This window comes from Petaurus breviceps, unplaced genomic scaffold, assembly GCF_028583685.1.
Source record: "Petaurus breviceps papuanus isolate PSGF00001 unplaced genomic scaffold, PetGlider_PUasm1.0 90723, whole genome shotgun sequence".
Classification (NCBI taxonomy): domain Eukaryota; kingdom Metazoa; phylum Chordata; class Mammalia; order Diprotodontia; family Petauridae; genus Petaurus; species Petaurus breviceps.
Window position 1 is genome coordinate 630249 of NW_027187323.1, and position 14079 is coordinate 644327.

At 41.3% G+C, this 14079-nt stretch overlaps 1 protein-coding gene across 4 annotated transcripts in view; it reads left to right on the plus strand.

Moving 5' to 3' along the window:
• Positions 1-5161: 5161 nt before the first annotated feature.
• Positions 5162-14079, plus strand: part of DDX6 (DEAD-box helicase 6) — a 43787-nt gene continuing 34869 nt past the window's right edge. Inside the window, exons 1-3 of one of the 4 annotated variants that reach the window (XM_069066643.1) lie at positions 5162-5285; positions 9239-9708; positions 13579-13642. In XM_069066643.1, the coding sequence (XP_068922744.1) occupies positions 9509-9708; positions 13579-13642 (264 nt within the window). In that variant the 5' untranslated portion in view covers positions 5162-5285; positions 9239-9508. Of the gene's footprint in view, positions 5286-5493; positions 5650-6080; positions 6184-6345; positions 6479-9238; positions 9709-13578; positions 13643-14079 lie in introns of those variants that run through there. The other 3 variants (XM_069066642.1, XM_069066640.1, XM_069066641.1) reach the window with 3 other exon arrangements.

Below are 14079 nucleotides of genomic sequence, written 5' to 3' on the forward strand. Positions count from 1 at the left end.
ATTGTTGTTTGAGTTCTGAGACCAACAGGCTCTGCCCCAAGACTTTAGTTGTTCAAAACCAAAATATTTGAATTCTTAGGTGGTCAGTTTCTATGCAGATGTCCTTGATGATGCAGCTTTGGCTTCAGGCCTTGAAGCCACCTCTCAAGAGCATCCTTTGTAATGTGACTGCACATGAAAGGAGTTAACTGACTTTTCCTAAGACTTTCTGGCACCTAGAGAACAAAAGGTTTTACTGCCATGCTACTTCCAGGATATGACAGACTAAGGTAATGATATGAAAACTTGAGTCCCCTTCCTTTGTCTCATTGCTCTATAAAAACCTTGTCCTGAGAATCAATAAATGGAGTTCATCATTCTTCCTTGAACTACCCACATGGCCTGGTCATTTCTTATTCACGTCTCCGAATCATGCTAAGTGCTGGACACTTGCAGCCCACAGCCCCCAGGGTCATACATCTAGTAAGAGTCTGAGGCCAAATTTGAACACAGGAAGAGGAGTCTTCCTGCTCCCAAGCTCAGTGCGCTATCTACTTTGACACCTACCCACCTCTATCACACGTCCAATAAAGGTTAAATGAGTTTTTGAGTTCTGGACCCTAGTTTCTGGGTTGAAACACAACATTAGCAAATACATGAAGAGGTTAAAAGAACCGGTACACAGTAATCTAAAGAAATAGAGGGAGAAGAATGAATATGTAGCAGGCTTTGATTAATGATCAGAGCAGATGTAATGTTGAATCCTGATGAGTATTAAAGACAACCAACTGGTGAGCTGAGTGAGTGTGACCTTTCCCTAGAGAAGTTATCAGTTGTCAAAGGGAACAGAACCTCTACAAAACTAGATCCCAGCAGTTGGGAGGAATGTTATGACGTTTTTCCTTTGTCACTTTATTTTCCTACTTTTCATCATGAGTTGGCAGTAGAGAATAGCACATTTAAATGAGATAAAGAATGTGCCTGGCAAAATTTCTCACTTCTGAAAGAAGCCTGTTTACCTATTGACTGAATTGGCACATTCTCCTTTGAGATTTTTCCCTCCACTGTTTTGGTTGTTTTTTAAAGCAATTTCAAATGGCCTTACCAATGTCCTTCTGCCTCCAAAGAGCAGTCAGAATAGAGCCTCTTTACCCGTTTGATTTCGTCTTGAAACAAGGCTCCTCAAGAAAATGTGAAAGGTGGCCATACATGATGAACCTTCATGCAAACCAGGACATTTTGTTGCAAATCACTGTGTGCAAGCCTTACCAAAAAGGGACACTATCCCTCTACTTTGAAAACATGTAGCAATGGAAACATGGTTGTGGAGCTGAGGACCTGGTTCCAATATAAGGCTCTGCCACTTAGTACTTGTATGACCTTGGGAAAACCATTTAACCTCTCCAGGCTTCACTTTCCTCATCTATATTATGAGTAGGTTGGACTAGATGACCTCTAACGTCCCTTCCCGGTTCTAAGAAACTCATCCAACAGCCATATCTTTTTTAGTTTCCATTTATTTGTCTTCTTCCCTATCAGTTTTCCTCCCTACTCCAAATGTGAAACTCATCATTTTTTTCTAAAGGTGGTTCAAACATTTCTACCTTAGTTTATGAATAAATGTGGTTGACTGTAGTTTGAGACTTTTCAGAAACCAATCTATAACAATAAAAAAAACCTGAAGCCTATGTAATTATAATGATCAAACCTGGCCCTGGAAGAGATAAGAAAATGCACCCCTTTCCATTTGTTGGAGACAGAAGGGCCTATGGGTGTAGAATATTGCATATGCTGTCAGATTCTGTTGACTGGTTTTGCTGAACTATTAAAGATTTCTTACTTAAGGAATTTACTTTTCTTGAGGAAAAAAGAACTTCCTTTTCTTAAGGAAAAATTCCATAGGTAAAGGAAAGGGGAGGGTGCACTTGGAAATGAATGTAATATAAAAATCAAAAGGAATTGATAAACAAAAAAGACAAAACCAAATCCAAATCCATTATTTTCTACTATTTTGAAGCATATAGTCTATAGAAACTTGTTGAAAATACTTTGATTTCTTAAAAATCAAAATATTGTTTTGCTATATGTTTAATTTAGAGATGTAGGAATGACTTGGACCTAAACAGTTCAGAATAGACTCCAAACATTAATTTTAATAGATATTAAAAGGAGATTTTAAATATTTTCAAAGTGCCTTGCTTTATTTCCTTGTAGTCATTTTAGGCAAATAAATGAGGACGGGATATGAGTTTGGCAAATAGTACTTGTTGGGAAGATCTGATGCTGAATGAATTTCCAGGCAGCATATTTTAGTCATGCCTCATTCTTGTAGAAAAGGGCTCTGCTGTGTTAACAAAGATGAATACCTCACTTCTATTTGTGGATTTTTTTCTTTCAAAAAATCTCCCTCCTATAGACAGATTTATTCAGTAGCAAGTCAACAATTAGGGCCCCAAATGTTACCTAGTAACTTCATAGCTCAAAATCCAAGAAGGAATAAAAAAAGGTTTGAAAATATAGAATGAAAAAAGGTTAATAATTCTAAGAGTCCCTTAGTTCAATTTAACCAATATATAAGTGCGTATTATATTCAATACATTGTGCTGGCTCACTAGGAATATAAAAAAATGAACTACTCCCTAAACTTAAGGGGTTTACAATCTAATCTTGCCTCCTATAAAAACAAGGAAAAATATCCCCCTACTAGATTGTAAACTCTGGGCGCAAAGGGTCTATCTTGTCTCACATTTATGTCTCCACATAACTCCTACCACATTGACCTACACAAAGGAGACATAAGAAATACTTGTTAAGATTACAAGCATTTATTAAGCATCTACTATGTGTCAGGCACTGTGTTCAGAACTAGTTAAATACTAGTTAAGAAAAATAAATAAGTTAATCAAGATCAAATGTATGTGCTATTATAACCCCATAGACAACCACTTCTGCAAAGAAAGGGAGGTGGAGTCTTCTTCAAGGCTAAGCAATAACCTAGGGCCAATTTTGGTTTTTGTTGTTCTTTCCATTTATATTTTTGGAATTATAGTGAATATTACTTCCTGGTTTTGTTTACTTTGTATTAGTTTACATAAATCTTCAAATGCTTCTCTATAGTCTTCATTTTCATGTTTCATGGTACAATAATATTCCATTTCGTTAATTTTGTTCAGTGGATTTCTCTCCCGCCCCCCCCTCCTCTTTCTTTTTTTATTAGCTGTTGTGATGGTTCTCTATAGAAAAGCAGGGGGAGGGAGAGGGATACATTGGGAAATGAAGGTACTGTGAAATCAAAAGATACAACTAAAAATACAAGGGAATAGCATTTTAAAATTCTCTATCCAAAAAGGGAAGATAGTACACCTTTCTGAACATGTTTTTATATTTTGACCACTGGCTAATGCAAAGACTCCCCCTAGACCAAGATACACCATCTTTGCAGGTAATCTTTCTTAGCTTTGGAGGAAGACCACTTGAAAACCTAGCAAGGAGTCCTAGCAGCTAAGTTTGCACCCAGAACAGTTAAGAACCAAATGAGGCCTACAAATGGTTCACAGCTGAATTCTAAGTTGGCTGGGCTGTCTAGATAGGAGGTTAAAGAGCTCTCCTGCCTCTGAGGTATTGAGGTTCTATTAAAATCTGCTTTGGATGGTTTGATGAATGGCTAAACAAACTGTGGTATGTAAATGTAATGAAAATATTACTCTAAGAGATGAGAAATAGAATGAATACAGAGAAGCATAGAAAGATTTACACAGACTGATACAAAATGAACTAAGCAGAGCCAGAAAAACAACAAACACAATGAATACAACAATATTAATAGAAAGAATAATAACCACAAAATAAATGAAAACAGATGCTGAAAAATTTCAAAGCAAGTTTGGCCCAAAGAAGAAAGATGAGGAAACATCTCCTTCTATACCTTTGTACTAATGGGGGCCCCATGGGTTCAGAAGATTGCATAAAATGTCCATTTATTAATCAATTTTGCTGAAATTTTTTTTCTTCTTTTTCTTTTAAAAAAGTCTGTTATAAGAGATTTCCATTGTGGAGGGAGAAAGGTGAGATACAGGAGGGAAAACTGGGTGAGGTAAAAAACAAAAGATATTAATAAAATATATTAAAAATAAAATACTAAATCTGAATGGAAGAGTTTAAGAAGAAAAATACTATGAAGACCATTTATTGTCAAAATATCGTTTTCAAACTTCCTATCTTACTTCTTCTGCTAAGACCCAAGTTTCCTTGAGTTTCCAGACCCTAATTTTCAACTTTGAAAACTGGGACAAAAAAAAATCTGTTCTCAATTTTTCCATTAAACACGAATAGGGGCTGAGGGTCACTGAGATTAATAAATGGTACAACTGAATTGAGACATATATAAATCTCTTTCTTTGCAGTATGGCCATAATAGTCAATAAACTTTTAAGTGCCTACTATGCACCAGATAACTGAAGAACTGGGCATAAAAAGAAAGGCAAGACTGTCTTTGCTTTCAAGGAGCTTACAGTCTAGTCAAGAACCTTACAATCTAACGGAGTTAGAGATGATGTAATAATATGGAGAATGAAACATATCATTGGACATGACCGATATGAGAATTTGTTTTGCATTATACTTGTTACAAGGGTTTTGTTTCTCTTTTCCTTTCCCCTTCCCCCCATGGGGGGGGGAGGAATAGATTTTTGTTCATTGGGAAAAATTATTTTTTTTAAGGAAAGAATTGGACAACCTCTAAAGTCCATACCAGCTGTAAAACTATGAATTTATTATGGATTATCCCAGGGCAGGGGAAGTGGTTGGGGGAAAACCAGATTTTTGTTAGTTGAAAAAAAATTTGAAAAGAATTGGACAACCTTTAAATTCTGTCCCAGCTGCAAAACTAAGAACTTAAAGATCATCACATGAGTCATGGGAGGGGGTTCTCCTGCTAAAAACTTGCCTCTTTATTTTCACGTAGAGGGGATAGACTCCCCCCTTTCTTCATCTCTCAGCATTCAGCAATGCCTGGAGGCAGAGCTACCTATTGTGGATCAAGTTCAGTCAAGAAGCATTTATTTATTTATTAAGTATCTATTGCTACGTGAGCAGCAGTATGATCCTGGTTCGAATCCCAACTGGGTAGAGCTAAGGAGGTTTGACTGGGGCCAAGTCCCCCCTCCCCCCCCAACAGTTTCCCCAGTAAAATGACGACACTACGCAGCAGCCTCAGTTTCCCTATCTGTTAAATAGAAGTAGGTCTCTCTGGAGGGCTGTGAGGGTCAGACGGGGGAGGACTGCGTGAAGTGCCGGGGGAGTTCTAGGTGAGCTTGTATTGTTTATTCTTATTCTTGCAGCAGGCACCATCTATAAGTGAGCTTTTCTTACGGGCACTAGCGCGGCAGGGGACATTTAATGGATGGGGCGGGGAGCCGGCCGGGCCCCCTGCCCGCTGGACGCTCGCCCGCCCCGCCGCGGCTCCCAGTCCTGCCCGCAGGACGCGCCCCCTCGCTTCCCCGCTGGCCCGCACGCCTCACAGGCAGCTCAGCCGCCCCGGGGTGCGCGGGTGGGGGATGGGGAGCGGGCACCTCCGGACTGGAAGCAGGGAGGGTAGCAGCTCGGCCGCCCAGGAGCGGGGGTGCCTCCCTCCGGCCACAAGCAGGCGGCCCCGCCACCGGGAAGCATCAGGTCGGTGGTCGCCCCACTTCTCACCCCCGCGCCCCCGCCTGGGGAGGGGGTCGAGCGGGCCCTCGCGCCCCCGCCCTGCCTGCCTCGGCGCCCCTTTTTGGGGTCGCGCCCCGTCCCCCCTCACGCCCCTCAGCTATGGGCCCCAAGCCTGCGGTGCCCGCCCGGCAGCCCCACGTCCCGGTCCCGGAGCCCCGGCCCCCACTGTCTCTGCCGCCGGCCCAACCCCTGGCCCCCGGCCCCCCGAGGTGGGGGTGCTTGCCCCCCGGTTTCTCCTCAGCGAGGACTCGGCCCGGGTAGATGGGGCGGCGGCGGGGGCGGCGGCGGCGGCGGCGCAGGAGGAGGCCCCGGCCCCGGGCTCGGCCCGAGCTCTCGCCATCTTGAGGGGAGGAGGAGCCGAAGCCGCCGCCATGCGGGGAGGCAGGGAAAGAGGGAGGGCGGCAGCGAGCGAGCGAGCGAGGGAGGGGGCGCGGCGGCGGAGTTGGCTCGGCCCGGTCGGCGGCTTCGGCGGCGCCATGAGAGCGGGGAGCGGCGGAGGTAGGCCGGGCGCAGCCGGGGCTCCGGGCAGGCTGGCTGGCGGGCGCGCCGGGGTTGAGCGCGGCGCGGCGGCCCAAGGGGACGCGGCTGAGGGGGCCCCGGCGGTCCCGGGGCCGGACTGAGCCGAGCCGGGTCGGGCCGGGGAGGGCAGGGCCGGGGGGCGGGCGGGCGGAGGGTTTCGGGGAGGAAGGAGCCGCCGCCATCTTGGGAGCTTCGAGTCAACAATAAAGGAGCCAGGGAGCCGGGCGGCGGCGGCCTCGGTGCCGTGACACAGTCCCCAGCCGCGACCAGTGGGGTGAGGCGCTGGGCTCGGCCGCTGGCGACGCGCCGGGGCTGCGGGAAGCAGGCCGGGCCCGTCAGGGGAGGGGCGCTCTGGGGCGGAGGCCCGAGGCCTGGCCAGGGCCTCGGGGGCAGCCTAGGAGGCGGTGAGAGCCGTGAGGGGCAGAATCCGGTGGCAAGGGCCGAGAGGGTCCTGGGACCGGGGTCCGAGCAGTCCGAGGAGCGAGCCCGCGCCGGTGACAGCTTTACAGGGACCGGGAGATGTGGGGGCCGCAGGGCGGGGGGGACGTGGCGACCCCCCCTCCTGGGGCATGGGGGGGGGCGCAGACTGCGGCTCCCCGTGCACAGCCGTCTCGACCCTCCCCCCGTGCGTGGACAGTCGGGGCTGCTGGAGTGCCCGCAGTAGGTTGAGGGGGGAAGGGGCTTGCTCGGGCCGGGGGGTGACTCTTTGGGGCCCCGAGGGGGAGGGGGAATCCCCATTGTTTCCCGCTGGCTGAGCTGGCGGGGCCGCGGCTGCTCCGCCAGTGTTGCGCAGATCCCATTGCAGGGCCCCAGCCTCTTTTGTTTTTAAGGCCAAAGGAAGCGGCTTTGGGATGGAAAATAACCGAGAAATTACCTACACACGGGGGGGGGTGTCCCCAAAAGTCGTTGTGCACTTTTCCCTTCGACTTGTCCCCCACTTATTTCCCTTGTCCATCCTTCCAGAGCCACCTCCCTCAGAATTAAAGCCCCCACCCCAACTCTCCTTCTGAGCTTCAGGGAAACTGCGCCGCAATTGCAAACAAAAGCTAGTGGTGGTGTGGAGTTTTGGGGTGTGAAGCTGTCATTTGCGAGCTCTAATCTAGGAAATGCTGTAATTAACTCAGCCAGAGGAGCCTCCTTACTTGTCTGCGTTTTAATCTTATTTTTGAAAATGCAGGCGTAAAACTTTGAGACGGAAATTGGGCTGCTAAAGAAAGGGGTGGGAGGAATATTATTTTCTCCTGTGAAACTGCCATGTAGGTTCCTTTAGTATTAAAAGTGGGGTAGTTGTTCCAAGGTCCTAAATGGGTGGCACAATTTGGTTATAGGGAGAAATGTGCAAGTGTGAGCTAGAGTGTCACATTAACAGCAACAACACTACTATTTAACTATATAGGTTGCCCTTTTCATCCTCTCAGCACTTTGCTAACATTAATTAATCCTCACAATCTCCTTGTGTGAAGGAGGTGGTAAAGTTGATCATCATAGTATAAACCTGTCAAAACAGGAAGCTGTTTTTTGCAAAAATGGTATCAGAATTGAGTGGCTCTCAACCACGGGCTGCTTAGGTTATCGGAGGCAGAAAAAGGGTTTAAAACTTTCTTTTCAGTTTATTTTAGCAAAATTCTGACTATTTTTATGGGCAAACCAGTATTCAATAAAAACGACACAGCATTCTCTTTAGATGATGAGTTTTAGATGCATGGAACATTTTTCTAATAAGTTTCATTGTACCATCTGAATTTCAGAAACTGTCTTGAACATATAAATCATCTTTGTTTTTTATTACACATTCCTTTTGTTTGCATGAAATGTAGCAGAGTAAAGCAGTGAGCCTTTTTATTTCTTGGTGTACCAAACGTCATCTACTGTATTTTTTAAAAGTACAAATGACTTAGCCTTTTTGATAGTTAATCTTAGTTTGAGGACAGTAGTATAGTCTGGATTAACAAATTCATTATTTTTCTGAAAAATTTTTAAATTTACATGCTTAATATTTCATAGAATGACAATTTGGTTGTTTTTGTGAAAGAAGTAGTTTCTTGTGTGCTTTTTGTTTACAATGTGCAGTGTAAACTTGGATATGGCACTTTTAAAATGTAAAGCTTTCTTTGAATTAAAATTTACATTATTTAGATATCTTTAATGTTTTCTGGTCAGTTTCCAAGCAAAAGTCTACATTTTAAATTCTTAGAGACGTACAGACATTCAATTGACATTTGTCTTCCTCTAGTACTACTTAAAAGAACAACTCCAACTCCCTAAAAAAGAGATTCCTTTTCATTAAGTTGGAAACCTAAATGACAGATGAAATTCATATGGACATGATTTTTTTTTTGTCATATAACTGTCAAATTGAACCCTGGAGCTTATTTAGCTTTTTAAGACCAGGTTTGTTACCTGAAACAGAACACAAAATAAATGAATTGTCCAGCCTTGTTGGTTGATGAGCTTCTATTATGTAAACTCTAGTTAGAATATAATTTGGAGTTGTAAAACAGTTTTTAGGTAAAATTAATGCAAATTCAATCTCTGGTGTCCTAATAATCACTAATAATAGCTAACACTTATATAGTGCTTCAGGGTTTGCAAAGTACTTTACAGATATTCTCTGTACCTCTGGAGAGGTTGGTGCTTTTTATTATTCCCATTTTGCTGATAAGGAAATTGTGACAGAGGTTGAGTGACTTGCCCAAGGTCACACAGTAAGATTTGAACTCAGATCTTCCCCACTCCAGGTTTAGTATTTTATTCCTATGAGTTTAATTTGTATTTGAGAGACTTGAATTTGACATCTACCTGTTTTGCCTGAGTGTTACTTTGGTTTGGTGACAGTATGTTGTCTTCACAACTGTTTTCATTCCCCTGGATGAAGGTTAGATCTAAATATAATTTTAATACTGCCTTTTTAAATGGTAAAGACTGTGGAAATCTTGGTTTAGGGGGATTTGATTTAGAGATTTAGAGTATTTTATTTTTTAAAAAAGCATAGTTATTTAACTCCAAATAATTGATTTTTTTTTCTTCATTTCAGATTGAAGTGATTAAATTCAGATATAACTAAACTTTGTTAGAGGGCTTTTTTTAAAAAAAGTTGTTTCAGTGCATCAGAGCAAGTTACTACTGCTTTACCGTTCAGAGACTTACAGGTGCTTGCCTGCATTGCAATAAAGGACTCATATATTGAGCAAGACTTATATTTATCTCTTCGTTTTGGAGAGTCTAATAAACTGTTATTACAGTTTCTCTACTGACTTTCAAAAGTTTTGAAGTCTAAAAGAGACACCTTTACAAATAACAAAGCATGAGCACGGCCAGAACAGAGAACCCTGTTATAATGGGTCTATCCAGTCAAAATGGGCAGCTGAGGGGCCCTGTGAAACCCAGCGGTGGCCCTGGAGGAGGGGGCACACCAACGCAGCAACAGATGAACCAGCTGAAAAATACCAACACAATCAATAATGGCACTCAACAGCAAGCACAGAGTATGACCACCACTATTAAGTAAGTATTAATATTAAAGCTTTAAAGGTCATAGGTGCTCTTGTTATTTTGATGTTGACTTGTTTTGTATGTTGGGTTTTCTTTTTTATAATTAAATATTTCTAGCTACAAATGGAGGACAAAGGAGCCATATGTCCACCCACAAATACTCACTTTTCCCCTCCCACACCCCTGTACACAATAAATGTATGCATTTTTACTATGGTTAAACTAGGTTTAGTAAATGATGAAGCATAGTCACAGATATCAGAATTGTTTGCTCTGATATCGGTATATTTAAAACAACCAAAACATACAATTTTTGATTTTTCATAAATAGAGCAAATTGGAACAGAAGGTTAGAAATAGAAGAATAAGTTTTGTTACCAAATGTCATTGAAACTACTGTGTTCTAGTCTTAGTTTTTCCACTGTAACTTTTTCTTTAGCCCTGTAACTCTTCTTTACTTCAGTTTATGTGTAAAAACTAATAATTATTTCAAGTTTTCTATTTTGAAGTCACAAATGTATATGGTTGCCTGTGACCTATAGACATCATCACCCATAGAAGTATAAAGTTTAGTACATAATTTCAGTTCATTTTTTGTTGTTTTTCATTTCAACATCCCTTTTTAAAAAATAATTTTTGTTAATAGGTTGTTTTTACATTGCCCAAATTTCCCTCTGTATCTCCTCTCTCTTCAGCTATTCCTTATAACAATGATTCCCCCCCTCCCTTTTTTTAACAAAAAAGAATCATCTGACAAAATAAGCAGTGTTGTATGCCCAAGGATTCCCCTTTTTCTCACCCCTACTGTTCCCTCCATTTTCTCCCTCACCCCCCCCTTCTCTGCAAGAGAGCGGGAAGGAGGTATTTTCTCATATCTTTTCTTTGGGGCCAGCTGCTTCTCTGTGACTCTGCCACATTGGTTTTCATGGCTTTGTGACGGTTCTTCTTCCGCTGTAGTAGTCATGGTGCACCTTGTTGTCTTTCGTCTAAGTCCCTGCTTCTCTTCAGCAACCCTTCTTGCACATACATAAGCAAGGACAGAAGTAAGCCATGAGGAATTTAGGGTTTTGAACTCTTAGGAAGGAAAGAGTGGATTCCAAACATTCCCAGTTCTTTTTGTTGGCAAGTTAGGTGGTACAGCGGACAGAACCTGGAACCTGGAGTCAGAAAGACCTGCGTTCAAATACAGCCTCAGACACTCAATAGCTGTGTGACCTGGGCAAGTCATTATGCCTGCCTCAATCTATTCATCTACAAAATGGGGATAATAATAGCACCCACCTTCCAGGGTTGTGAAGATAAATGAGATATTTGTAAACAGACTTTTCAGCTTTTAAAAGTGCTGTATAAACGCTATCAAGCTCCAAATTAGACTCTTAAAAAAAGTTTTCTTAAAGGCAAAAATATAGGTGATATTTGCCATTTAAAGGGCATACTTTAGTGAAAGTAGTATTTCAGATCATTTAAGGTTCTACTCTGATGTCTCTCTATTTAAGTGACCCTTCTTTTTGTAGAGACAGTATGGTATAGCAGATAGGGTGCTGGACTTGGTGCCAGAAAAGCTTGAGTTTAAATCTTCACTTTGATACTCACTGTGTAATGGATAAGTCGTATCACTTCTCTGAGCCTCAGTTTCCTCATCTGTAAAATGAAAATAATATTTCTAGTAGCCACATTAGGATTGAATGAGCTAATGTGTTTTAAAGTACTTTAGTTTTAACCCTGATATTTTTTTTTAAAGCATTCGGGGTTAAGTAACTTGCTCAAGGTTACACGGCCAGTTATTTCTGGGTGTGGTGCTAAGTATCTGAGCCCGGATTTGATCCAGGTCATCCCGACCCTGGAGCCGGTGCTCTTACTCACTGCCACCTGGCCGCCCCTTTAGAGTACTTTAGTATCATTTTTTTATTATCCTTATTGTTTGAAGGCTACAACAACAGAATTTGAACCATGGCTCATCCTGCCAAGCTTGACTAGTGTCCAAGAATAGACCAGGGTTAGACTGTAAATATGAAGAGGCCTATCACTCTGAGCCTGGCCATTGAGTGATTGCAGTCTGCATGGGTGTAGGGAGGACCCACACCAGTCAAATCATAGGTTCTTAAAAGTATTGAAATAGTGACTCTTAGTCTAATGAAGACTGTGACATAAGACTATGAAATAAAGATCAAGAGTCTTTAACCCAACATTTGATTTCTTCTACTGTTTTAATTGGATTCCTCTCACAGAAATTTTTTTCAGACAAGACTTTGCATTATTTGGTGTTTATTCTATAGGGTATACTTCTTCCTGTTGCTTCAGAAACACTTTCAGAGGTATGGTGACCCTTTAGAAAGTTAACTTTACCAGGTCTTAGTTGATGAACTTACAACCTATAAAAAAATTGAAAGTTCCTTCCAAAGTCAGTCACTCGTAGAGAATCATCTAGTCAAAAGGAAATTTTAGATTAATTTGTATTCTTTTACTTTTTCAGAATTAGTAATATAAATTTATTTTGCTCCCAATATGCTTCTTTGGGGTAGGATAGATTATCAAAAGCAGAGGCTGGTAAGTTTCTAATGCTTCCAAAACTGTATTAGAAATATCTGTGTGTAGAAATACACATACACATACATTTTAGGTATATAAAGTCTTTGAAGTTATATAACTAACAATAGCTCACATTATTGTAGCACTTCACAAAATATTTTCCCAACAATAACCTTGTAAGATAGGTAGTATAAATACTAATAATAAAAATAAATAAGTAGTGTTAAAGATACGGAAATTCATTCTCCCACATAGAATTTGCCACTTATTAGCTGTTAGCATTAGGCAAGTGGGACCTAGAGCTCAGGTCTACCAATTCTAAGTTCACTGTTGTTTCTATTCTGATTAAACTTTGACCAGGTTTTCTAAAAGAAAAAAGATTCTCTGAATGAAATAAATGATTAATAGATTTGAGTATCATAACTTCTGTGATTTTGTTCTTCAAGAATAAGTTGTTAATGTCTAAATTCTTTTAATTCCTTCAAATCCTATTTCTTCCATGAAGTCTACCCAGATGACCAGCACACATTTGTCCTCCTTCTGAATTCTTTCTGTACTTACTGGCTGTGCTACTTTTTTGACACTTGATTGTGTGTAATCTTATTTAAATGGTTTATGTGTTTGCTTTTCCTAGATTGTGAAGATGAATTATCTTCTGTTTCTTTTTTATCACGACCACAATGGCTTAAATGATGCTGTGTATACAGTAAATGTTTAGGGATTTGTTGAATTGGATCATATGGTCTTGGTGTCCTGCCACACTATTTAATTTGAGGTCTTTTCGCAGAATCTGGGGGTTACTAGGAGAGGTAAACATTTTGTGGACTACCTTAGATTGGCATGAAAAAAAATAGAAGTTGGGGTGCACATGTTAGTAGTTTTATTCATTCAGTATTAAAGTATGGTGCCTTTTTATGAAGAATAGCAGAGAATTTAAGCAAAGCACCATCCTTATAAATAGGACTTACATTAAAATATTGTTGGTTGCAGCCATCTTTCTACAATTGTCATTTATTTTCTTTATTTCACATTTCATTTTCCTCTCTGATTTTTTCTACCCATAGTCGTAAGCAACTTTAGGGAATTAAAGGGGATGCTATCTTCTTCTTTCATTCAGCATGACTGATGGATTGTATTATTTTTCATTAGGGGAGCATTTATTTCAGTTTACTCTTTGGCACTACTGAACAACTGAGTAGTAATCTATTCCTAACACCTACCTAGGAGAGTGGAAAAGGGGGATTATTGTAATTATTTAAGTTTATTTTTGAAATTGTTGTTCTCTAATATTCTACTGAATAGTATTGTTATAAGGACATTTCTAGTTCTTAAACTTCTTTGTTTTCTCTTTAGACCTGGTGATGACTGGAAAAAGACTTTAAAACTCCCTCCAAAGGATTTGAGAATCAAAACTTCGGTGAGTTTCTTTTAAAACACAAGTAGAAAAATGGAAAGAAACTGTAGTAGTTGAGGTATTAAAATTTTATCTTAAAGTAAACCAGCTATGTCATTTTGGGGAGCACTTTGAGATTTGGGGTGGAAAGCAGGGGAAACTGAATGCTATCAAAATTGATTAATAGGCTTATAGATTTAGAGCTGGAAAAGATGTTAGAGATCATTTAGTTCAGCTTCTCTGATTTTATAGATGATGTAATAATTGACATCCATAAAGATTAAGTGACTTACCTATGGTCACATCCTTTTATTGCAAGAATACTTTATAGCTGGGGTGGCTAGGTGGCACAGTGAATAGAGCACTGGCCCTGGAGTCAGGAGGACCTGAGTTCAAATCCGGCCTCAGACACTTCACACACACACACACACACACACACACACACACACACACACACACAC